Source organism: Eptesicus fuscus, chromosome 13, assembly GCF_027574615.1.
Source record: "Eptesicus fuscus isolate TK198812 chromosome 13, DD_ASM_mEF_20220401, whole genome shotgun sequence".
In the NCBI taxonomy this organism is placed as follows: domain Eukaryota; kingdom Metazoa; phylum Chordata; class Mammalia; order Chiroptera; family Vespertilionidae; genus Eptesicus; species Eptesicus fuscus.
The window spans coordinates 47,471,707-47,498,185 of record NC_072485.1 but is presented as its reverse complement, the minus strand read 5'-3'; the positions used below and the strand labels follow the sequence as shown (position 1 = coordinate 47,498,185).

The 26,479-nt window shown below is 41.2% G+C and overlaps 1 protein-coding gene and 1 pseudogene across 11 annotated transcripts; one reads left to right on the top strand and one right to left on the bottom strand.

Annotated features, from left to right (window-relative positions):
• Window positions 1–1,662: 1,662 nt before the first annotated feature.
• On the bottom strand, window positions 1,663–25,809 carry WEE1 (WEE1 G2 checkpoint kinase). 11 transcript variants are annotated; one of them, XR_008557891.1, is made up of 14 exons: window positions 24,935–25,807; window positions 23,354–23,559; window positions 22,816–22,879; window positions 22,483–22,655; window positions 21,893–22,014; window positions 16,508–16,654; window positions 12,159–12,254; window positions 11,975–12,060; window positions 10,702–10,872; window positions 10,465–10,610; window positions 9,071–9,159; window positions 5,454–5,536; window positions 5,264–5,329; window positions 4,743–4,963 (listed from the first exon to the last, which is right to left on the bottom strand). XR_008557891.1 is itself a non-coding variant. In XM_054724841.1 (13 exons), the coding sequence occupies exons 1-12, from the start codon at window positions 25,511–25,513 to the stop codon at window positions 5,460–5,462; spliced, it is 1,956 nt and encodes a 651-aa protein (XP_054580816.1). In that variant the 5' UTR covers window positions 25,514–25,807; the 3' UTR covers window positions 4,743–5,329; window positions 5,454–5,459. The 11 variants fall into 11 exon arrangements, 4 of the variants coding, with proteins under 4 accessions (XP_054580816.1, XP_028015675.2, XP_054580817.1 ...); XR_008557890.1 differs by lacking the exon at window positions 4,743–4,963 and adding an exon at window positions 1,663–1,696 and having other exon boundaries at window positions 5,264–5,536; XR_003621123.2 differs by having other exon boundaries at window positions 5,062–5,536.
• Window positions 16,052–16,131, top strand: LOC114234961 (U7 small nuclear RNA; annotated as a pseudogene).
• Window positions 25,810–26,479: the final 670 nt, after the last annotated feature.

Below are 26,479 nucleotides of genomic sequence, written 5' to 3'. Positions count from 1 at the left end.
GGGAGTCATCCTTGACCCCTCTCTTTCCCTTAAAAGCTGTCAGGTCATGTCGGTTCTCTACTTAAAGTCTTCTACCCTTGTCTTCCCATCCATTAGCTGTAAAAGCTAACTATGTCCTAAAGGCCCCATCACCCCTTTGACCTTTTCTCCTACTACTCTCCCTTTCCTTCACTCCCATCATTGGCCTCCTTGGTGCTCCTCAAACACACCAGGCTCACGCCCACAGGCCTGTGATCTTGTTCCCTTGGCCAAGAATGCTTTTCCCCTTCTACGTGTGGTCCATGCCTCATTCCTTCAGGGCTTTACTCAAAAGCCAAAACAACTTTCTCAGAGTCAAACACACAACAACTCCATGCTTTGGATTTTCCACTTTACCTAAAGAGATATATGCATTTTACTTGCTTATTTTGTGTATTATCTGTATCTCCCCATTAGACTGTAAGTCTCTGAGGGCAGGGGTTGTGGTATGCTTTGTTCACTGATGTGCTCAGAACAGTGCCTACCACATGGTAAGTACTTGATAGTCACTGAATAAAAGACAGGGAGAAGGGAAAACAGATAACAACAATGTGGACTCCAGTTTCAATCCCCTGACATCGGAATTCTCTCTCTTCTACACCATTGAAGCTGCTCCTTCCAATGTCACCAGAGTTTCATGTTGCTAAACTACAGGAACACTTCAGTCCTTATTTTATTCGTCCTCTTCTCTGTATTGACCACTTCCTCATTCTTGAAATTCTCTTCTCCTAGGGCTACCAAGACAGACACCTCTCATTCTCTTCCATCTCCTTGGATGCTTTTTCTCCATCTTCCTCAGTAATTCCTTTTCCCTCATCAACCCCATAAATAGTGCTGTTCCCAGGGTTCTGCCCTGGGTTTATTTCTCTATTTACAAATTTTTCTAAGATTATCTCTCACAACTTAAGGTTTCAGTAACTACTCAAATGACAATGGTGCACAAATCTGAATCTTAGGCATTGATGTATAGCTGATAACCCATTGGATATTGCCACCGGCGTGCCCGACAGGGACCTTAAACCCAGCACGTCCAAAACTGAACTCTCTGTTCTATAACCGGAGCTCCCCTTTCTCTTCACTAAAACATTATATACCCTGTGTGAAATAGCAGAATCTATATTAAGACCAACAGATGCCACCTCTCCCCTGGATAGAAAAGGAAATTTGAACAGTACTTATTATTACAAATTTAAGATGCATTAAAATGTTCCAATCATTCTTTTCATTCAGCAAGTTGGTGAATGTAATGCAATCTTGCCCTTTAAGTCCCGAGTTGCTCAACTGTGGATTCTTCTCATACAGATGGTTTCGGGAGGAAATGCTGGGCCTTGGTCATCTGCCCGTTTGGGGTTGGCGGTTGACCTGAGTCATGGAGTCTGGAGCAGAGTCTGGGTAAGCATTCAGAAACAAATTCTGCTTTATTGCAGATATTAAGCTTTCTATGAGAAGAGGCTAGGTCACATGTAATGCTAAAACTTGATGTCCTCTGAGGACGCTCCAGAAAGTACCCGGGTTTCTGAGTCTCATATCCTCTGAAAGAGGCCAAAGCTGCAGTGGTAATAGAAGCTCTTCTCACCTCCCTAAGTTGTTGCGACTCATATTCCTTGACTGACAAGGCCTAGGACATCTTATGTGCTTTTCTTTCATTTGTTCATTCATCATTATTTTCAACTCCTCTCTGGAAAAGAATAAACAAAAATTCACATCTCTCGGCAGTTTATGGCAGAATTGAAACCCTAGAAATGGAAAACATGAATCTGGCAAAGTGAAGCTGGGTTCCCAATACCATTGTGCAAAACTAGCTCGCTTCCTCCCCTCTCACACACATGTATGCTCTCACCGTCCTAATATCCCACGCACTATCATTTCTCTGTGCCTTGTTCATGCTAATCCCTCTACCTAGGAAACTTTACCTTACCGGTTTGGCAAACTCTTATTCATTGGTTAAGTCCTTGATGAAGTGTCACCTCTCCTGGGAACAGCAACATCTACCTCTATCTGCTGGACTGCTTATTATGTGGTCCCCACAGGGGCCTATGCGTGCTCTAAAAGAGCACTTACTGTAACTAGTTAGTTGTTTCTAATGCCCCCACATAACTGTGTGCAATGGAGAGGGGATATGTGTATCTCACTGCCTAGCACTAGCTAATAAACCCTAGCACAGTGTAGATCCTCAAAATACCTGATTGAAAAAATGAACCAAGGAATGCAATCAACAAAGTGAACATGGGTGTACCTCCACCCTATACTTCAGTCCATTCAGTGTTGGAGCGAGGAACCTATTTGGGAAGCACACGGTGGGACTCGGTTTTCTGCCTTCCCCAACTTCATTATTCCCTCCACCCCTCTGAATGACGTTTGAAATACCACCTTTTCCCAAATTTATTTGTAAAATACAAGCCTCCTCACTGGTTTTTATCTCCAGCTTCTTTAAGTAGAGCACCTTTGACAGAGCAATAGCATGAGGCAGACAGGAAAACAAACGGCACATTGTAATTATTGTCCAAATTATTGGCCACATCTCTTTCGCTGCTAATGGAACTGTGTAGTCCCTACTCCTGTTCTGCAGAGGTCAAAGTCTATCAGCAGAATTCTTTCTGGAACTGCTGTGCGTGGTGCTTTGCACAAAGCAGTCACTAGAAAATTGATGCTATAACCATATGTAACCAGGACAATGAGGTGGGCCAGGAGGAGATGCTGGGGAATCTTGACTCAGCAAAAGCCCCAACCAAGGGATTTTACCATGAACCCTGGGATCTTTGGCATACATTTCTCAGTCATACAAGCTCTAGAATATTTAATTCAAGGCTGCCAGTTTAGAGAAATACATTGCACTAGAAACTCACCTCAACATAGCTTACACCCAAAAAGAGGAATATGTAGTCATGAAAACAAACCAAGATTGGCTTCAGGGACTGACACACTGTCAAATCATGCTCTCCTCTGTTCTCAATTCCGAGTCTGTGTTGGTTCATTCTCTTCTCCTACAGACAAGCTTTTCTAAGCAGTGGGAAGCTTGGCTTCCCTATCTTTGCCAACACAGCGGTTGGAGCATATACAAGATTCCAGGAAAAACTCCATTTGGCCCCACCCAGATCATACAGGTGCCTCTGTAGTCAAGAGAATGGTCCCAGAAACCTGGGGGGAGCAGAGGCTGGATCACTGGACAAATCTTTACCGGCCAGGTGACTTGTATCGACTGCATGTTAATAACTTAATATATATTTTAAGTTTTTTTTTATTACAAAATAGACTCATTGGGTAAAATGTAGAAAGTTCAGAAAAAATCCTATAATCCCACCACTCAAATGATAACCATTGTTAGTCTTCCATTCTTGTTTAATGCTTTTTTTATTATTTTTCAATCTTCACCCAAAAATATTTTTTCCATTGATTTTTTAGAAAGAGTAAAAGGGAGGGAGAGAAACATCACTGTGAGATACACTAACTGGTTGCCTCCTGCACGTGCCCCAAGTGGGGCCGGGGATCAAAGCTGCAACCAAGGTACATGCCCTTGACCAGGAATTGAATCGGCGATCCTTCACTTTGTCAACTGAATGCTCTAAACACTGAGCAACTGGCTAGGGCTTGTTTAATGCTTTAAAAAAATAAATCCTGTATATACAATTTTGCTGAGCTTTACATTATAACATGTACATATCTCCTAGTCACAAAAGCCCCTGCAGCATTGCTTTATATAGCTATACAGTGTACTCTGAAAACATTTTAACTACCTCATTCAGAAGGAAAGGCCGTGGAGTGAGATGGTATTTTCAGTTCATGGGACTCAATACCAGAGAAGAGGCCATCAGAATTCTCCTACATTTCCTGCATTCCTCCAAACACTTCCAAACTTGTCTCATCCACACTCACTCTTCTCTGCTCCAGACTCAGAGGACTTGCTATGAATTTGGCTAGTGATTCAGCCAAACACCTTAGGTTTGAATCCTGACCTATGTAATATGGGAAATTTCTTACCTTTCTAAAAATGTGTACACAGTGGGGATTTTAACATAGTTCTTAAAAGGATTAAATAGCATTAGGTATATAAAACACTTAGCACGTAATAGGTGACCAATAAGTGCTAATTAAAAAACACACACACAAAGATTCCCCTTGCTATAGCTCTCTCCTCCCTTGGCCTTTACAGCCATGTTTCTTGAAAATGACTTATATTTACTATTTGGTAATCTCCCCTCTTTGCACTGCAACTCAGTGTAATCTGGCTTTTATTCCTGACATTGCTCACCAAAGATCTCCTAAAAAACACTAGATGCGTTTATGGAGCTTTAGTCATGTCTTAATCTTTTGTGTATATAATCAGTTAATCAATTTCTCCTGGTTTCCATGACACCAGAGTCTTCCCAATTTTCTTAATTCTTGTTCCTTTTTATTCTTCTTTGCTGCCTCAATTCTGTTCTTTAATTAGCATCTGTCCTCAACTTTTGAGTGTCTGGAAAATGCATGATTCTTTCTTATGAGATTGGAGTTAGAATTCTGGCTGTCCTACTTACCAAACTGAGTTCCAAGTTATTTAACTCACCTGAGCCTCCATAGTCTCAACCACAAAAAGGTGACTCCTCTCCTGGACAAACATCTTAAATGGAGTCATTGTACACTGAACTTGACCTTCTTATTGGCATAATGGACTAGTAGGCATAAATTGGAATTCCAGCCTGGAAACCCATTTCATAGCGTAAGTATATCAAAACTCAAACAAATAATATACTCTCCATATTTATTAACAGTATAAAACTAACAATATGAGCTGTGATATACATGTTCCTTTGAGGTATTTTTCTTCATGGGCTGGACTGGCTGAGGTTTCTTAGACTCTTAGTTTAATGAAGTTTGGACAGAATATGCCATCTTTTCCTGGTAAATCTTCCTAAGATATTATTCCTTACTCCAGAGACCTTTGAACTGCATTGAAAATTAATGTCATCTGCCACAAAGGAAAAAAAAATAGTTCAATGATGTTCAGATAAATGCCTCTCAAAGTTTTTAAAAGCTAAATGTTGGATGGTTTCAATTATGTCTTACTTTTCCATTTTTATAAAAATATACTTTGTTGAGCTCCTAAGAAATTTCTAACAATACAACCAGGTTTGCAGGAGAAACTTCTAGATCCACTCACTCTGCAATGTCAATCAGTTTCAGTGATGCTTTTTACAGTAATACAAATGCCTTCCAAATACTTAATGAGGCAGTTTCCTCCAAATTCCTAGTTCCAGGATTCACTTACAATTTTCACAATATCCAAAACACTTCCAAAATTCCTTATTGATCCATCCTCCTTGATTGCTTTGACCTTTAAAAATTTTACAATAAAAATACCTTAAGGATGCAACAACTTATTTGATCTGTTGGCTAAAGTCAATGAGATGCTTTGTGAAGATAAATGGAGAGAGGAAGAAAAACGAATGTCAGGATACTGCTGCTTAAGAATTCGGAGACGGCTTGAAGCATTGGCCAAACCCAGCTGTTATCAATTTTTTAAATGCCATTATTTCTTGCCCTGTGGAACAAAGTAGAGTGATGCCATTATTTCTTGCCCTGTGGAATGAAGTAGACTGAAAATCAAAGCTTGAGGATTGCTTCTTCAAAAGACATTAGTTCATTAATTAAAGGGGACTGCTTTGGATTCTTGGCAAAATAAAAGGTAAGGCACTAGTTTTAATTTGCAGTCAACTGTAATACCCGACTGCATAGTCGATATTTAAAAATTGTCTCAAAAAGTAACAGGCCTCTCTGCATTTTAATTAAATTTTCTGGAAAATTCTTCATTGTCTCATTAGCACTTGTAGCTTCTGCCAGATGTTATGCTAACAAGTTCTGTTATAAAAACAAACAAAAGCTGTTTAATGTGCAGCGTTCTCATCTGATGAAATCTCTATCCCCTTGTTTCTCACCAAAGGTCCTAGTTCAGGCCCTCCTTACTCTTACCGAGTTAGTACAACAGTGGCTTTGAAGTCAATCTAAACAAAATCACCCAAATTCAATTTTTAATCTACCTCCAGAATCTTCCCCAGGTATGCAACTGTCCTTTGAGCCATCACTCTACCTTGCAGAATCCCTCCAACACAGCGCTCAACGAATTTTATTAACATTTTATTTTTACACAGGTCTGCTCTATTTCATCCTGAGTCACTATTGGGCAAAGCCTATTTCTTACTGGTTTTTGGTTTATCAGCACACAGAAGGCACTCAACCTGTTTTCTGTGTTGGACTGGATATAAGCCCAACTCTCATATCAGCTTTCAAATACCTTAAGAATCCTTCTCTTTGAAAACCAAAATTTTCTAATCTAATATTAATGTGAAAAAAAACCCTGCAAATTTTGATGAAAACCAATACCTTTTTTTTTTTCTTTGAAGCTAGTACACTAGGAAAATCAAGCCTTAATGCAGTGATGGGCAACCTTTTGAGCTTGGTGTATCCAACTTTGCTAAAAAACTGAGCATAAGTCTGGTAGTGTGTCACTTTGAGGAAAAAACATTATTTCACAAATGTTTCATCCTCGGCATGCTGCCGCCTCAGCGGCCGCATGTCATCAGAAATGGCTAGGCGTGTCAGTGCTGACATGCGTGTCATAGGTTTGCCATTACTGCCTTAATGAAACCTGCTCCAGCCTTCACTGCTTTTTAGGTTTTCTGTCACCCACACCTGTCTACACCAATTCCTCACACACCTCAAAATTTTGCTTAACATGCCGTAGGCTAGAAAGCTAAAATAATCAAGCTTGTTAAAATGTTTATGGCAGGAAGAAATAGGCCCTAAGAGAGAAATTATGTACCTATGTTCCAAAAACACAAGGATCTTGCCCTAGCTGGTTTGGCTCAGTGGATAGAGTGTTGGCCTGTGGATTGAAGGGTCCCAGGTTCAATTACAGTCAAGGGCACATGCCTGGATTTCAGGCTCCATCCCCAGGAGAGGGCGTGCAAGAGGCAGCTGACCAATGATTCTCATCATTGATGTCTCTCTCTCTCTCTCCATTCCTCTGAAATCAATAAAATTATAAAATTTTTAAAAAGTACTGTTTAGCCCTGGCTGGTTTGGCTCAGTGGACAGAGTGTCAGCCTGAGGACTGAAGGGCCCCGGGTTCGATTCCGTTCAGGGGCACATGCCCAGGTTGCGGGCTCGATCTCCAGTGGGGGGCGTGCAGGAGGCAGCCAATTGATGATTCTTTCTCATCATTGATGTCTCTCTCTCTCTCTCCCTCTTCCTTCCTCTCTGAAATCAATAAAAATATTTTTTAAAATACTGTTTAAAAAACACAAGGATCTTACGACATCCATTTTATCTGTTCAAGGTCTTCATTGCTTACTCTCTGGCTCTAATCTTCATCAGAAAAATGTCACACAGAATTAGCACTGTGTATCACTTAAATTTGCATTCTCAATTAAAATCCAGCCTAGTTTACTAAGTTAAAACTCTCCCCACTTTAAAGTTCTCTTCTGTGATTCAGTTCATATTAGAAAGTTATGAGTCATGTTACAGTCACTTAAAAACCTAGTTATTTTAAACTACCTTATACATTTCTAGCAAATCAAAAGTATAATATGCAATGTGACATAAAATATTAAATATCTAAAATTACAAAATAAAAACATCCCAAAATTGATGTGTAAATTTTTCTTAAATTCATAAATGTAACTAATATGGACTAAAGCTCAATGCTAAATAATCAATGTTTCATATTCTATCAAAAATACATTCTCTGCTTTTAAAAAAAAAATACATTATCTGCTTTTAGTACTCTCTATATAATGGAGATAACAGAAAATAGGCAGCACAAAGATTTAGACAATTAAGGTAAGCTCAGAGTGACTTTTAATATGCCAAACAATGTTAATAATACACAAGTCAAACAGACAAGTGCAAACAAGTCTTAAACCAAAATCAATAGGAAAATAAACAACAAAATTTTTTCAATATCTATTAGCCAGTACTATTAGTCAAGTGGCTAATTACAGATAAAATATATTTTATGAAAAGCTTGGAATAGTCAGAAGTCATTCTGGCATTTCAAACAGCTATGTACAGTATCACCAAGATTAGTTTATATACACCAATGTTGAAGGGAAACTGGGCAAACAGTTAAAAACAGACTAACAATACAATCAAGTACAAAACTTGGGTGGCGAGAGGAAAGATTTTTTAAAAATTCAGGGAAGGGCATTATCAGGAAAAATTACAAAACCAGCAATAATTACACTACATTAATACAGCATTCCAAAGGGGGGAAAGGATGCATTTCTCCAATGCACTAGCTTCAAAGTTCAAAGGGAAAAAAGGCAAATAAGCTGCTTTTCATCAAGAGCAGCTATGTATTTCACATAATTGTTTTAAAAAAAAAGCCTATTAACAACAATGATTGTTTAATGCTACAATTTTACAGCAAAGACAAAACTAAAATAGCAGCAAATTCACAAGGCAATACTTCCACAGAATTATTCCATGGTTCATACAGTGCCCAAAAGTGCTCCCAGTTGGATATACAAATATAATTCACAATTAAAATTAAAAAAAAGAAATGTAAGACTGACACACAGGTACATTGAAGGCTGAGTAGTAACTGATTCTCTTACTATTTCCCTTTTCGAAGGGAGAATGTTTGTAATAAAGCCCTTGGTCCTTTTTTACAAGTCACTACAGGGAAGGACACCTTTTATCACAATGCAACAGCGAACTATCAGCAGCACACCACCATAGTGGTTCACCCTGGAAAGGCTGATGGTAACATCCAACAGTGACTGACATCTTAGAGAAGACAAACTGATCAACTAAATGAAAGCCTGATAGAGCACTGGTCAAAATACAGCTTTTAACTGTAATTCACAAATAAAAGTCCTAAAAAATATTTCAGTAAAACTACTGACACCGATTTTAAGAAAGTAATTGCAAACTGGATTCTAGCAGTGATTTCAACCTAGTTTTAACTTCCTCTTGTCACAGTTTTTTTGGGGAGGTGGGAAATAAGTAGTTCAGTATATGGTAAGGCTGACAGAGCGATTCATTTTCTTTCCAATAAGTCGAGATGTTCTATTACTCTGGGTGGTGGACCTAGTGGCCATCCGGTCAGAGAAGAGTGCTCTTTCCTCAGCTGCAGCTTTTGCCATCTGGGCTTTCTTGAGTTCTCTACAAACACAAAAATAGAAAACAAGACTTTTCACCTACTGTGTTAATCCTAGTTAGAGATCCTAACTAAGAGGCCAAACACAAACTATATTATCAGCTGGAATATCTTTGCATGTCATCATTATTCTAACATGCAATTGAGAAGAGGAAAAATACACTACGAAACTTTAGCTTCTGCTGTAACAACTTAAATTTACAAAATAATCTTATTTTGTGCTATCAGAATTAAAATATCATATATACTTAGGTACAAAGTAATAAAGACACTACTAATGACATTTTTTGTGTGTGTTTTTAATATGTTTTTATTGATTTCAGAGAGAGGGAGAGAGAGAGATAGAAACATTGATCAGCTGCCTCCTACACATGCCCTACAGGGGGGTTGAGCCTGCAACCTGGGCATGTGCCCTGACCAGTGACGTCCTGGTGCATGGAATGAAGCTTAACCAACTGATCTATACCAGCTGGGCATGACTAGGGTTTTCTGTTTTGTTTCATTTAAATATTCATTGTTGAAAGTATTACATATATCCACTTTTTTCCCCCTCCAACCCACCCCCGTCCTCCGCCCCAGGCCCTCACCACCCACTCTCTGCATCCATGGGTTATGCATATTTGCATACAAGGTCTTTGATTACCTCCCACCCACTCACCCTCCCCCACCTTCCCTCCATGACTGGGTTTTAATAAAAACTTCAAATAGAACTCTATAATTGTGAAATATCTTTACATAACAGAGATGACAGCAAAATTCTACTTCCTATTTGTATGAACAATTATATCTATCAAACTAGTGGCAAATAAACCTTTTCATATTTCAAATCAAATTAGCTTAGAATCAAAATGGTAGAAATAAAGCAAATGCATTAGAATTATCATTCTAATCAGTTTTGAAATGTCAAAGGTCATTCACATCAAATATGAGAATCACCTACTAACCTAATTGATATTAATTTCATAAAAATTAGTACAACAGAAAGTTTCAAGGAATATTCATTGATACTGAGACTTTGGGGAGGGGTATAGGCTCACTTAGCTTTTGCTATGATTTGGGGCTTGGGGATTATCACCACTTGCAAATATATGCTATTCTTAAAAACTTGGAGCCCATTAATTTCAAAGTCTAGAAACAACACAAATTTATAGGTCAAGTAACTAATTTAAGGCAGAAGTTCCCCAATTTTTAACTGTATAACATGCAATACCACTATATTTGTCACTGACAGAAAGCCTTTATCATCTTACTAAATTTGTGAATTAATGAACACAAAAAAGTAAAAACAAAACAAAAAACCCTTCACTTACTTCTGCAAAAGTGAATTTTTGAACTTTTCAGCATTCAATTCTATTCGTAATTGTTCTGCGCTTTTTCTAGAAGCAGAAAGCAATATTGAATGCTTTACCAGTGCCGCTGCTGAAGGTCTTCTCTCTGGATCTGGATGAATCATAACCTTGAAAGAGAAGTAAAATTAAGGTAAAAACATGTGATTTAATAAAATGTTAAACCATGTCAATAAAGTGCTTCATATAAAAAATACTCACTTTTAGCAACTCTGTAAATTCTTGGGAAAGCACTTGTGGGATCCGTGGCAATCTACCCTGTCTGATTTCATGCCATTGGTCTCCATTTCTGGGGAGAGGTTCAGCACCAGCAGCACATACCACTGTGAGGGCAAGGGCAAACATATCTGCTTTTGGTAGATGGGAATAGTTCTGTAAAATAAAATAAAATAATTTTTAAGGAAATACAAAAATGCTCAAAATAAAGTAAGATTATACCTCATAATGATTTAGGTGAAAAACAGGACTAAATTAAAATGTTCAATGCCACATTTAAGTTTAGGACCTATTCAGAGAACAAGTAAATTTGGGGAAATTATTCTAATTACAAAGTAATATATACTCTGAGGTGGAGGGGTTGGTAAAAACATTTCTAAAAGCGAATGTCTCCTATCATTAGCCTAATTCAAATCTCAGAAGAAACTCCTATCCCTCTAGGAGTATTCATATCAAAACACAAAACATACATACAAGTTACAAATAAACATAAGACACAAATATACATAAAAAGAACAATGATCATTATTTGTTCTACTTCCATTCAAAATTCTTATTGAGAAATATTTCATCACACTTTTGAAACAGTACTATTAACTATCAGCCTTAATTCACTTAATCATTCCTGTGCTGCTACTTATTTTGCATTATTCTTGGTTTGTCTGAATAGGAAAATTCCTGTAGGAGACTCTCAGAAATGGAAATTCTGGATGAAAAGGTACTTGATTTTTTTTTTTTTAATATATTTTATTGATTTTCCACAGGGAGGAAGAGAGAGGGGACAGAGAGCCAGAAACATCGATGAGAGAGAAACATCGATCAGCTGCCTCCTGCACACCCCCCACTAGGAATGTGCCCGCAACCAAGGTACATGCCCTTGACCGGAATCGAACCCGGGACCCCTGAGTCCGCAGGCCGACGCTCTATCCACTGAGCCAAACCAGCTTCGGCAAGGTACTTGATTTTTAAATGTTGATAGATACTAATATTTAGCTTTCCCAAAATGCTGTGCCATTTTAAAGTTCCACCAGTAGTGTATGGAAACTTGTTTTACCACAACTCTACCATATTGAATATTATAAACTTGTCTTTACTGACTTGTTAAGTTCAATACCCCAACTGATAGTTTAGACTTTCTATTTTGTTATTACTATTCTACTAGTTACTAGCTTAAAATTTTAATACATCTGCATTTATATTCTTCTATCAAATGGTAAGTGTTGCAAAACAAATGGCATTATTAAAGGAGAAAAATTACCTCCTGTAAAACTTCATTTGCAAGAAAACGGCTATCACCCTCTTCAACTTGTGGACTAGAGATTCTTGTTACATGCCCAAGATCACCTAGAAGTATTGAAAACAAAACAAAACAGCCAAGAGTTAAAACACGACAGCTCCTCTCTTTATTTTATGGTAATAATCTGGTTATCTTTCTTTCTTACCTATTTTAAAGATAACTTTGTTAGATATCCATTCATCTTCATCTCCATCTTCAGAGGAAGCATTTGGGATTGAGGTTCGAGATATGAAAATATTACCTGTCAAACAGTTATTTATATTTCTGTTAATAGTATAACCAAAGTTCACAAACAAGCATACATCAGAATCATCCAGAAAGCTTTTAAATATATAGATTCTTATATGCTCTACCCCAAACACTATGAAGTAACAGTCTCAGATGGGAACTGGGGCTTTATTTTCTAGGAATATATTTTCTAGCCTAGCTCTGATCCTTGAACAATTAGAAACCACTGTAATTAGTCCCTTCACATCTACACATTGATCTTCAGCGGTTTTATTTATTTTTTAAAATATATTTTATTGATTTTTTACAGAGAGGAAGGCTGAGGGATAGAGACTTGAAACATCGATCAGCTGTCTCCTGCACACCCCCTACTGGGGATGTGCCCGCAACCAAGATACATGCCCTTGACCAGAATCGAACCTGGGACCCTTCAGTCCACAGGCCAACGCTCTATCCACCGAGCCAAACAGGTAAAGGCGATCTTCAACAGTTTTAATTACTTGGAAACCATACTAATGGCAGTAACATAGTAATTTGTAATGCTGCCAAAGCACAAATTTTAATCTCATGCTAACAAGGCTGGTATGAAAAGAATGAGTCACATATCTATTGAGTTTGGCTGACCCCACAGCATCTTTACCCAATGTAGCTTTGTGGGATTCACTGTCTCAGCTAAATAAACACTTTATCTTCAAATTTGAGTAAGCTCATGATTAACATAAATTTTAGCAACAGTTCCCCATTTTAATAGTTTTATCAATATAGTACTGAACTTATAAACGTTATATTCACTGGAGTCATCTTTCCAGTTTTGCTTTATTTATAGGACAACTTATTTGTGGCGGTATTTGTGAATTTGAAATTTTAAAACTTACTTTCAACTTTTGTACTTACAACATAAGGATCTACTATATTTGACCCAATATAAGATGAGTGAGTATAGGCAAATTTTACTATTTCACATTTATTGCCTTCAGCCCAAATATATTTTCTTTTTTAAAAAATAAACATTTAAGTGCATTGTTAATGTACAGGCAAATTCTTCACATACTCTTATTAAAACAAATTGTGGCCCTGACTAGTGGTTAGAGCAGTGGTCCTCAAACTTTTTAAACAGGGGGCCAGTTCACTGTCCCTCAGACCCTTGGAGGGCCAGACTATAGTTTAAAAAAAAAAAAAACTATGAACAAATTCCTATGCACACTGCTAAGTCAGCTGCTAAGCAGGACAGGCAGCGGCGGCAAAAACACCCGGCGGGCCGGATAAATGTCCTCGGCGGGCCGCACGTGGCCCACGGGCCGTAGTTTGAGGACCCCTGGGTTAGAGAATCAGCCTGCACATTGAAGGGCCGTGGGTTTGATTTCCTTGTCAAGGGCCCATACCTGGATTGTAGGTTCAATCCCTAGCCCAGGTTGGGGTTCATGTGAGAGGCAACCAATTGATGTCTCTCTCTCACATCCATGTTTCTCTCTCTCTGTCTCATTCGGGCTCCCACTCTCTCTCTCTAAAAAAAAAAAAAAAAAAAGGCAATGGAAAAGATATCCTCAGGTAAGGATTAAAAAAAAAATTTTGTGTAAGACAACTTAAATTCCCATTGATCATACACATTTCCATAGGGTAAAAAAAACAACGCATTAAATTCAACTTAAAAACACCTATCCTAAAATGTTTAACATGAATCCATTAACCTTTTAGTTATAACTTCAAAATTATAGGAAATACAAGGGGAGAAAGGAATAAACTAAATGTTACAAGGAAGCAACCAAATCCATCCAGAAGGAAGAACATCTTGCAAAACAAGGTCTATACTATTATTTTTAGAAGTAGAAGGTAAAACCTAAAAGACAATGGATATAACCAGATGTAATACATATTCCTGAAAAAAAAAAAACACAGTAGTTTGGACAAATCAACCGTTAAGAACTTGGGTTAAGACTTTCTTCAGAAGGCTCTAAAGGAAGCCCCGGTAACTTCAGGGGCTGCAGAGCAAATTGCCTTGGGCCTATTACTGATCTACCCAGGCTCTGAGCTGGTGGAAGCCAAGCTAACCTTTGTATACAACTTGGCTCCTCGCACATGCACTTAGGCCCAGTCAAGGCAGTCACAAACTGCAGACTGCTTAGCAGCTCCAGAGAGGTAGCCCAAAGCCAGTCACAGGAAGCGTCTGACATCCACCTGCATTGGAGTTCCTCCCAAGTGGACCCAGAACCAACATAATGAGTGGTGGGCTTCAGACCACATCAGAGCATGACCTAACTAGCCACAGAAGTGGCACACCCAAAAGGAGATCCCAACAGGCATCAGACCCTGCTGGGGCCAATTCTGTTGGGGGAAGCGGGGGCGGCATGGTACTATAGCTTCCACACAACAGCTCATACACTGTGGTGGGGGTCAATCCTCATTGTCAACCTGAGGGCATTCAAGACTCAACTACAACAGGAAGATTTGCACAATCCACACAAAAGAGATTGTGCCACTGAGCCCCAAAAGACACCTACTATATAAGACCACTATTGTGCCACTGCAAAACAGCAGATCTACCTAATACTCAGAGACAAACATAAAAAAAATAAGTCAAAAAAACATGCCCAGCCCTAACCGGTTTGGCTCAAACCGATGGATAGTGTCCGCCTGCAGACTAAAGGGTCCCAGGTTCGATTCCGGGCAAGGGCATGTACCTTGGTTGCGGACATATGCCCAGTTGGGGAAGTGCAGGAGGCAGCTGATCGATGTTTCTCTCTCATCGATGTTTCTAACTCTCTATCCCTCTCCCTTCCTCTCTGTAAAAAATCAATAATTTTTTTTTAAAAAAATGCCCAAAATGGATTTATTCCTGGGGTGCAAAAAATATCTGCAAATCAATTAACATGATACACCACATAACAACACGAAGGATAAAAATCAAAGAATCATTATCAATAGATACAGAAAAACCATTTGACAAAATCTAGCACCCAATTATAATAAAGCATAATGGAAATACAGGAAGCATACTACAACATAATAAAGGCCATCTATGACAAACCCACAGCCAACATCATACTCAATTGGCAAAAACTAAAAGCATTTCTCTTAAGATGAGGAACAAGATGGGGATGCCCACTTTTACCACGCTTATTTAACATAGTACTTGGAAGTCCTAGTCACAACAATCAGACAAGAAGAAATAAAAAGCATCCAGATTAGAAAGGAAGAAGACTGTCATTATTTACAGATAACATGATACTGTATATAGAGTACCCTAAATTTCCACCAAAAAACTACTAGAACCGATAGAGTAGCAGGATATAAAATTATGTCCAGAAATTGTGGGGTCTTTTTATTGATTTCAGAGAGGAAGAGAGGAGAGATAGAAACATCAATGATGAGAGAGAATCACTGATACGCTGCCTTCTACACGCCTCCTACTGGGGACTGAGCCAGCAACTGCAGCATTGCCCTTGATCAGAATCAAACCTAGGACCATTCAGTCCACAGGCTGACGCTCTATCCACTGAGCCAAACCAGCTAGGACTGGTTGTATGTTTTATACACCAATACTGAATTATCATAAAAAGAAACTAAGAAAACAGTTCCATTTACAACTACATCAAAAAAATAAAGTACTGTCTTAGCTGGTTGCTCAGTGGTTAGAGCTCAGCCCATGGACTGAAGGGTCTTGAGTTTGATACCACTTAAGGGTATGTACTTGGGTTGCAGGCTTGATCTCCAGCCCACGAGTGTGCAGGAGGCAACCAATCGATGTGTTTCTCTCACATCAATGGTTTCTCTCTCTCCCCCTGCTTTCCACTCTCTAAAAAAAGTCAATGGAAGTGCTTACAGCTCTTTTTGAATTTGTCTAGCAGGTCTTCCAATTTGTACTAGGAAAAAAAAAAGTCAATGGAGCCCAGTCAAAGTGGCTGAGCGTGAACCTATGAACTAGGAGGTCTCGGTTTCAAGGTCAGGGCCTTGATCCCCCGTGTGGGGCGTGCAGGAGACAGCCCATCAATGATTCTCTCTCATCGTTGATGTTTCTCTCTCTCTGTCCTTTCCCTTCCTCTCTGAAATAAAGAAAAATATGTATTTTTTCAAAAGTCAATGGAAAATATATCTTCAGGTGAGGATTAACCACACCAAACCAAACAAACAAAAATAAGTTGCCCAAAGGTCTTTAAAAATAACAATGAAAAAAACACATTAAGATGCATCCATTTTCATACTGTTTAACAAAGTCATTTATTCTCTATAATCCTATAGAAGACAGGTCAGAGGATGTGTAATACTTACTAGGCTTTATATCCATGTGAACCAAAGACATTGAATGAATATACCTCAAGCCCCGGCCAACTTGCAAAAGGAGATCCTTCAGCTCTGCTTCTATAAAGTAACGCATGCTTCTATAGTTTATACTTATGGCATCAGCTAAACTTCCACCTAACAAACACAAAAAAAAAAATTTAGCATTTTATTTTCAGAAATATTTTCTTTCTTTCTTATTATCTTTCCTGAACGACCACAGACTTAACCAAGAAAATGACATTTTATAGGACCTATTCCCTTCAATCTGCTTGTGAAATAAAAATTTTATTTATTCTTTCTATAGCTAATACACTCACATGGGTACAAAATATAATGTAGAGTCTCTGGGATATCCATATACCTCAGCAACCCACCTGGTTCTTTTCCCCCCCAGAGTAAATCAATGTTACCAGTTTCTTATGCATTCTTTTCAACTCCTTTTTATACAAATGATAATACATTTTCACTATTTTTAAAAATATTTTTATTGACTTCAGAGAGGAAGGGAGAGGGAGAGATAGGAACATCAATGGTGAGAATCATTGAATGGGTGCCTCCTCACTCTCCCTACTGGAGATTGAGCCCACGACCCAGGCATGTACCCCAACCAGGAATCGAACCGTGACCTCCTGGTTCATAGGTCAACACTCAATCACTAAGTCCTGAGGCCAGGCATATTTTATCTTGAAGATAGTTCTTCATCACCAATACTACCCCTTTACAGTGTTTCTATCAAATTCACTGTATAACTGAATGGTAATGCATTAACCAATCCCCTATTTGATGGACATTTAAAAATTGCTTCTAAGCCTTTGCTAATATATATACTATGATCTAAGGAATAATTCTGTACATTGATCATTTCATAAATACTTAGTATATCTCCTAGAAACCTATTGTTGGATCAAAGGGTATGTACAATATAAAATATACATGCATAGTATGTGTGTATAATACTATTTGATTACATACTAGAGGCCCAGTGCATGAAATTCATGCACTGATGGGGGTGGGGGGAAATCCCTCAGCCAGGCCTGTGCCCTCTCACAGTCCGGGAGCCCTGTGATGGATCGCCCCCCAGAGGGAGGCCCCGCCCACCCGCTGCAGCCCGCCTGTTGGTGGCCTGGGCCTCTCTCTGCAGGGTGATCATGGGGCGATGGCCAGGACCCCGACCAATTGCATTGCACCCGCCTTGGCTGGCCTGGCACCAGTGGGTGTCATAGCATGGTCATCCGGATGGTTGTTCTACTGTTCGGCCATTCGGTCGATTTGCATATTATACTTTTATTATTATTACTACCTATAGATTAAGTTTCTGTAGCCAATAGGGCCATTTCTGTTTAACCTCTGCAAAAAACTTAAGATTGGTATTCATACCATCAGTGCCAAGACTTGATTGCCTCTGAAAGTTAACAAAAAGAAATAACAGGATCTGGCTGCATAGTTCAATTGGTTAAAGTATCCTCCAGATATGCCAAGGTTTCAGGTTCGAAACAATGAGTGCATAAATAAGTGGAACAACAAATCGATGTTTCTCTCTCTCCCCCGCTTCCCTTCTCTCTAAAATCAATAAATAAAAATTTTAAAAAAAAGAAATAATGCACTCAATTTCTGATTTCAAAATAGCTAGTACTTAAAGTCTATGAGCATGTGCCTACATGAATGGGGTGATTACATGTGCATGTACACACACACACACACACACACACACACACACACACACACAGTCCCTATAGAGAAAGCTGTACCAACTTATAGTCCCATCATTTATAATACCTGTTTTCCCACACATTTGATATCTATAAATTTTATAGGTAAAAACCAGTATCTTGGGTCCTGCCGGTATGGCTCAACGGTTGAGCATCGACCTATGAACCAGGGGGTCATGGTTCACTTCCTGGTCAGGGCACATCAATCAGTCGCCTTCTGTAAACTCCCCAAGGAATCAAACCTGCAACCCAGGTATGTGCCCTGACTGGGAATCAAACTGGCAACCTTTTTAGTGCACAGGACAATGCTCAACCAACTATTGAGCCACTCTGGCCGGGCCCACCACTTCTTTTTAAAGCTTAATTAGAAATAATAAAATCAAAGCCAGGATAATAATAATATCAGAAAAGTCAATGAAGTATTAGGAAAGTAAGTTGTACAATGTTTTTTAAATATATTTTTATTTCAGAGAGGAAGAGAGAAGGAGAAAAAGACAGAAACATCAACGATGAGAGAATCACTGATCTTGATCTGCTGCCTCCCGCATGCCCCACACTGGGGACTGAGCCTGCAACCCAGGCATGTGCCCTTGACCAGAATCGAACCCGGGACCCTTCAGTCCGCAAGCTGATACTCTCTCCACTGAGCCAAACTAGCTAGGGCGGAAGTTGTACAATTTGAACAAGAATGAATAACAAATGGCAAATTTGTTTTTTAAATAAAAATAAACCACACTTGAATATCTTAGGCTTAAGTGGGTTCTCCATACTTAACCTGCACAGTCTTGAACTGCAGGGCAAAAAGGGGTTCTAGAAGGGAACAGGTCAAATAAACCTGTCAGACAAGGGGACTTGAAGTCCTAGATCAAGTTTAATAAGAAAGAGTATGGCTTCTTTTTAGTGGGTATAGCAACTATAGCTAAACCATTTCCTTTTATCTCATTGCCAAAAGGGCAAGAGAGGTGAGAAGAGCAAAACATTCATCTGATTTTTAGGTTCTCTTCCCCTATCGGGCAACTTTTTTATACACCTATTTCAGTCTATCACTACACTAAAGACAACAGACTTAAAATGCAAATGACTCTGAGATAACAAGGAAGCTTAGCCACTGATAAAGGATATCAGTTAATCAGCATGTACAAATTAATGATAACAGAATCCTTTCTCTGTGAAACTGTGTTTTCTGAAGACCAGGCTTATTACTATTCAAAGCTTTTCAAAAGTGGAGAGAGGAATAAGTGGAAAGGAAAAACAAAAGCTAAGAAAAGCTCACAAATGTATCAGAATAGTCTTAGCTTCTTCCATCTAAGCAGAGTTAACAACCATACAAAAAGACATCCCTGCCCTAGCTGGTTTGGTTCAGTGGAGAGCGTTGGCCTGCAAACTGAAAGGTCCTAGGTCTGCCCTAACTGGTTTGGCTCAGTGGATAGAGCGTCAGCCTGCGGACTGAAGGGTCCCAGGTTCGATTCTGGTCAAGGGCATGTACCTTGGTTGCAGGCACATCCCCAGTAAGGGGTGTGCAGGAGGCAGCTGATGGATGTTTCTCTCTCATTGATGTTCCTACCTCTCTATCCTTCTCCCTTCCTCTCCTTAAAAAACCAATAAAATATATATTTTTTTTTAAAAAAAGGAAAGGTCCCAGGTTCGATTCTGGTCAAAGGCACATGCCCGGCTTGTGGGCTCGATCCCCAGTGGGGGACTTGCAGAAAGCAGCTTATCCATGATTCTCTCTCATCATGGATGTTTCTATCTCTTTCTCCCTCTTCCTTCCTAGCTGAAATCAATAAAAATATATGGGGGGAAAAAAAGGCATCCCTGTGTCACACAGGTCTACTTACTTTTTAAAGATTTTTATTACTCTTGAAAGTTTTATATTGCCCCAAAATAATAAACTATTTCAAAAGATTATTTTGTAACCTAACTTTATAATAGGACAAGGTCTTCGTTCCCACATCTGAGTTATACAACCATGTAATTTACTAGGTTGTTACAAATTTGTGGTCCCTGGACTACCACTGAAATAATTAAGGGAACCAACCACATCAAAAAAGTGACAGGAAAAAAAAAGGTGACAGGAAGGAAGAAAATAATAGGAGACAGTGTCTAGCAAATATGGAGTGGAAAAGACATTATGGTTGAGTTGTACTATATCAAATGTAGTAACTGAAAAAAGGTTAAGAAACAGGTCATGGAAGATAGCTACATAAAAGTTTTTGTTGTTGTTAATCCTCACCTGAGGATATTTTTTCAATTTCTTTCTAGAGAGTAGAAGGAAGGGAAAGGGGGGAGGGGGGGGAGAGGAAAACATCTATTGATCTATTGGTTACCTCCCTACCAGGGCCGAGGAACCTGCAACCGAGGTGTGTGCCCTAGACCTTCAGTTGGAAAGCTGAAGCTCTAATTCAGGGCTTCCATGTTTGTTTGTTTTTTAGAGTGGAAGAAGCATGTAAGGATGGGAGAGACATCGATTTGGTTGCCTCCCACACACGCCCAGGCTGGAGATCAAGCCTGCAACTAAGGTACATGCCCTTGACAGGAATCGAACAAAGGACCCTTCAGTCCACAGGCTGACGCTCTAACCAGTGAGCTAACCAGCTAGGGTGCTACATAAATATTTTGATGGTACATAGATAAACATTTCAAGAGCTTTGTGAAACAAACTAGTAGCAATGATATATACTGAGCACTCAGTTCTTTCAAATATAGAGAACTAATAAAATAATGAGAAATGAGATGTTAACAGATCTTTTACTTCTGTTTTGTTCAGTTTTTAAATATGGAAAACCTGGATCCACTACTATGCCACTTATTCACAAGCTATGAGATGGCTGGTCTTGTTTAAGGAAAAAAATGAGAACAAAAATAATAATATACAAATAAATCTTTGCTATCGCCTCAAGTATTCACTAAATTCTAATATTCACAGTATACAGAAATAAAAATCCATTAATGTATGTAAAGATTCAGATACTTAATAACAAGTGTCATAACAATCAGAATTGAGATTGTGGTAAAGGTTTAACGAAAAAGAGACCCAAGGTGGTCCTTGAAGGACTTGCTGAAACGAAAAGCTATACAGTTTCTAAGTTGAACCTCTATACATGCTTATTTTGTTTGTCTTTGGAGAAAAGAAGGAGAGAACAACTTAATAGAAAAAATCTTGATTCTAGTGGTAAACTAGGTTTCATAGATGGGTGTGGGGGCAAGATTACAGAATGCCTTTAACAAATGGCTGAGTTTAGACCAATGAAGAGTCAGTCATAAGTAGCCAACATCAGTTTTAGGAGTTCATATAATGAAATGGAAAAGGAGGGCTAGATGCAAGGAACCTGTTCTATTTACTATATCCCACACACACTATGCTAGGTGCATGGAAAACCAAAAGTTATATGGCAATACCAGTGTCCTCTCAAGATCAGTTTAATTTGAGTAACTGGCATATAAATAACTTGCACTGTTCAATACTGAGGTTACTGAGGTAGAAGGATTTCCAATCTTTATTTAACATCAGGTAGGTATTACTTGCCCTTGAAATTCATGTTAGGCTTCCGATCTTTGATTTTGTAAGAGATAAGAGACATATACATTAGATAAAAGTAAGTATTCCCTCAGTGTTCATTCATTCGAGCTCACAAGTCTGCAAGGGAATCATTACATTACTCACCATTACAATACTCGTTCTGTATGAGCATATGATCATCTTCTGCCCATGCAGAGAAATATCGAACTACATGAGAATGTTGTCCAAGTACTGCATGAGCATATACTTCTCTCAAAGCGTTCTGCCTAGGAGAAATCAGAGATTAAGAGAATGATAAACCATTTTCATTCAAGTCTAAACTGAATTTATCTGAAACTTCATAAAACAAATTTAACTTCTATATCTATCATTATGCTGAAAAACTTGCTTAAGAGAGAGTTAAGACTCTGCAGATTTTTCCAAAGGCGTCCATTAAAGAATGGCAGTTAGAAAGAAAGAACCTTACTGGACCTAGAAATCAGGAAAGATGAAACTCCCATGTGATTTAATGGATGCTACTAGAAATAAGAAATTTAAGTTAGGTTCGACTACTCCTATTATTTTACCAAGTCCAATAAGAACTAATGGTACAAAATGAGAAGGATCTGATTATATCATTATAACTTCTCAAAAGTTAGAGAATTAATTAAATTCAATGCTTTATCACCCAAAACCTTAATGTTTGTAACACCACAGGGAACAAAAGATCAAAAGACAAAATTTTTAATACATACTCATCAACAGAGCCGGCCAATGGCTTTTTTGATCGCTTAATGGCATAAATGCACCCATCCAGCCTCTTCACACATTTAAACACAGAACCAAATTCTCCAGAGCCAATTTTCTCTAGCTCATGAAATTCTGTTGTATACCGTGACTTCATATTGCTTTCAGTAATTGTAATTCTCTGTAATAAAAAGTGTATACATATGTACAATACAAAGATATAAAAATGATTTTTTGCTGTAGAGATAGTACAATGTGTGAAATTTTAAAACTATATCATAATTTGTTAAGAAATAGAAAATCACATTTCAGAAACAAAAGGAATATTAGAAGCTATTTACTTTAGCAGGTCTTGTTTCATCTTCAAACTCATAATCACTGGCTTCCATGTCTTCACCACAGGAACTGAAAAATACGTATTTTTTCATCAACATATCTGAAAGACACATTAACTAGATATCCAAAACTTTATCTGATAGGTAGGTGCATGATAAAATTTTAATGAGTAAAAACAGAAAAGCATTTAATTTTGTAATCACAAGATACAAGTCAGCTGATGAAAATGTGATCACTGCTGAGATATGTTCATTAACCAGAACTTGAAAATTAAAGCCTTTCTAAATCAACTCTCTCTGCTCGCCTCATTTTGACACCAGATTTCCTACAAGTTATCTAGACTTTTTATTCCTTCACTTCTCATGGCATTCCTTTTCCACAGCTGATTACTTCCCACCCATCTCTGCTGACAATTAGGTGTTAGGAATAGAGAAAAATTTCAGAGCATAAACTTCCATGTCATTTAGTTAAAAATCAAATTTAGTAAGTATACCAAACCAACCTTCGGTGGTTGGGGAGCCGAACTATTGAATAATAACTTACTCATTCCAGTATGTTCTCTTTCTTCTACGACACTGTCCTGAGGAATGAAGTAACAAAGAATCTGGAGTAAAAGGATTAATATTCACTTGAGGAGTCTGTCGAATGTCAAATTCTCTTTTTCCTGATTTTTCTGTATCCATGAATAGAGAACCACTTCTGATTTTAACAGAGCTGGAATCGATTCCTCGAGCTTTGGAGAGCAAACTCTAAGAGAGGAAAAATAAAGTTTTTAGGATCCAAGTCCTATAGGTCAAAGTAACACACAAGCCTTTATTTCAGGCAAAATAAAGTGGTTAACTTTGGAGTCTTTAGAAGGATACTAACCACCTTTTCTAAAAGATAGCCAAGAAAACAGGTCTAGAGTCCTAATGCGTATGAATGCATTATTAAAATTAAGTTCACTATAGAGGCCCACAGTTAACAAACCCTTTCTAAGAACAGAAACCTAAAAATAGAAAGCAGTGGGGAGCCAGCTCCTCTCCCCTCTCCCACCCTCCATCTAAATACGGCTTTGGAAGCCACCTCCGCTGGGCTCCTGCCCTCACTTCCAGAGGCATCCTGCCTGGTCAAGCTCAAAAGCACACATCTTCCCGAGGGACTGAAACTTACTTAAAAAGCTACATTTCCCACATGATTCTTACAAATGCGATACTTGCCTTAATTTCGGGAAGTGTCCGTTTTTAAAATCTGCTGTTACTTCTAAAGTTCTAGGAGTGGTAATCGGCATGTTTTCTTATCACTTAAACAAGTGCTGAACGCCTACTTCACGTTCATTATCAACCACATGAACGCAGAAGGGTCCAAGCAACAATCCCAATGCTGGTTTTTTTTAACAGGTGGATGTTCCTAATCATCACATTTAGGGTGACCCCCATTTGGTCACTGCACACCCAACGGTGTGAAACAAACGCTTCCTCCATCAATGTCCAGAGAGAAGCTCACACGCTACCCTGCCTCAGGTACAAGTCTTTGAGATCGTAAACGCTTGCAAGGCCAGCCTTTTTCATCCCACGCTAAGCGCAGGCTCTCTACCTCAAACTCTCCCCGCATTAAGGCGACAGGACACGAAACGACAAGCGCATGAGGATTATTTTAACCCAACTCTGGGGTGCGCCGCCCCAACTACAGGACCGATCGCAGCCTTTAAAAGGCACCATATGGCGGCGGCGGTCGGGAGTGTCAGGTGGCGGGGCCAGCATCCTTCCAAACTACCTTATCGGCGCCGCGCTCCCGGCGGACACGCTCGGGGCAGCCCCCATTCGGGCGGGCGTTTAATCGTGAGCCACCTGGACGGCACCGATCAGCCCCTTTGAAAGATGAAGAAGTTCCAGACGAGGCCCATTGTTCGGTTATATAATCTTAACGGACTTTTTTTGGGCAGGGCCAAAAAGAAAAGGCTGCCAACTTTTTGTTGTGGCGCAGAAGAGCGAGCGGGGAAGGGGGGGAAGGGGGGGGGGGTGCGGCCGGGCGGTTATGTAACCGAACCCGGGTAGCGCCGCGCTCCACTCCCGGCGCCTCCGCCTTTTTAAAAGGCCGGCCCAGCGCGGGCTCGGGGCGCCCCCCGGGCCGCCGCGTCCTCACCTTGGGGGTGTGCGGCGTGTCAAAGAGCCGCAGCTTGCGGAAGGTCTTGTGCGGCGGGGTGCCCGGGTGCTCCCGCAGAGGTGAGCAGGGGACCTCGCCGGCCCGGCGCTGCTCCCCGTAACCGCGCGGGGACGCGTCCTCCGGGCCCCCGAAGCGCACCGGCGAGAACGAGCTGCCCAGGAAGTAGGCGGCCGCCGGCGACTTGACCGGCGACGAAGAGCCGAAGCCCTCCTCCTCCCACGAGTCGCCCTCGGCCCCGCCGCCGGACGCGTCCGCGCCCGGGGAGGCGCCCCGCAGCACCATGTCCTCTTCCAGCTCCCCGGGGCTGCGGGGGGCCGGGCTGGGCGAGCGGCGGCCCTCGGGCCCGGGCTCTGGGGGGCTCCGCGCGGGCGGCAGCGGCGAGTCGGGCTCCTGAAAGGCCGAGTCCTCCCCGGTGCTATGGCCGCTACCCTCCTCCTCCTCCTCTTCCTCCTCCTCCTCACAGTCGCTGCAGGGCGAGAAGATGAGCTTCTGCCGCAAGGTGCAGGAGGCCCCGGCGCGGCGGGGCGGCGGCGGCCGCTGCCCGCTCAGGAAGCTCATCGCGCCCCTGGGGCCGGCACGGAGCACCCGAGGACCGGGACTCGCGGAGTCCAGGGCGCAGCCTGCCCAGGGGGCGGGTCTGCCACGTGCGGCGGGGCGCGTCCGGAGGCCGCGGCGGCGGGGCTGCGTGGCGGTGGGCTGCGGCTCCGGGGCGCTCGGGACTGCGGGCGGCCGTGGGGGCCGCGGCGGCGGCGGCGGCAGCGTGGACTGTCCGGCAGAGGTGGGACGGCCCGAGCGCCCAGGCGGAGGTCTCCGCAAGTCCAGCCGCGGGTTCGGGCTCCGCGGCTTCCCGCGACCGTTAGCCACGTGACTGTCCAGCCCACCAATCCCCGCCCAGCCCCGGGTTTAAAAAAAAGAAGGGCGCGACGTGGCCCGCGGGGGCGGGACTAGTTACGTGATTTTGGCGCCAACCCGCTGGCTCCGCCCCGGTTCGGCGCAGGGCCCGTCCTGGGCGGTGCTGTCCGCGAGCCTATGAGCGAGCCGGGCGGCCGGGAGCTGGCCCGGCCACGCCCGGACGGGGCGCGCTCGGGGTGGGGGGGGACGAGGCCGCACCTCTGGGAGGGGCGGGTGGAGCCGGGCTCCCCTGGGCCGAGGCGAACGCTGGCCTGAACTCGGCCTCCTCGCGGCCCCTCCGGCGCCCTCTCCGGGGTCTGAAGTGGGGCCGAGAGCCTGGGCGCGCCTCGGGGTCCTGCGGGTCGGAGCGCACGCGGAGCCGCCGTGGCGCTGGGGCGCCGCCAGGGAGGGCGCGGCTGTGGGCAGTCACGTTCCCGGTTGAGGTCAGAGCCGGAAATGACTCCAGCCTCAGGGCTTTTCCTAAATGTTGGCGCTGATTCCTTTGGGCCGGACCCCGAAACCGGCCAGGAGACGGCAGCGCGAGTTTCGGAGGCGAGGTCGCCGTGTCGGGGGCGGCCTCTGGACCTCAGTTTTACCCCAGGGTGGCCATTAGGGTGGGGAGTGCCTGCAGCG

Excerpts from the sequence above, each read along its gene's own strand:
- WEE1 (XM_028159874.2), bottom strand. The coding sequence starts at position 25,513 with ATGAGCTTCCTGAGCGGGCAGCGGCCGCCGCCGCCCCGCCGCGCCGGG. Across the intron at positions 23,560-24,934 it reads ACACGCCGCACACCCCCAAG|AGTTTGCTCTCCAAAGCTCG; the intron begins GTGAGGACGCGG and ends TTCCTCTCTTAG. Across the intron at positions 12,255-16,507 it reads TCACATGGATATAAAGCCTA|GTAATATTTTCATATCTCGA; the intron begins GTAAGTATTACA and ends ACTGTTTGACAG.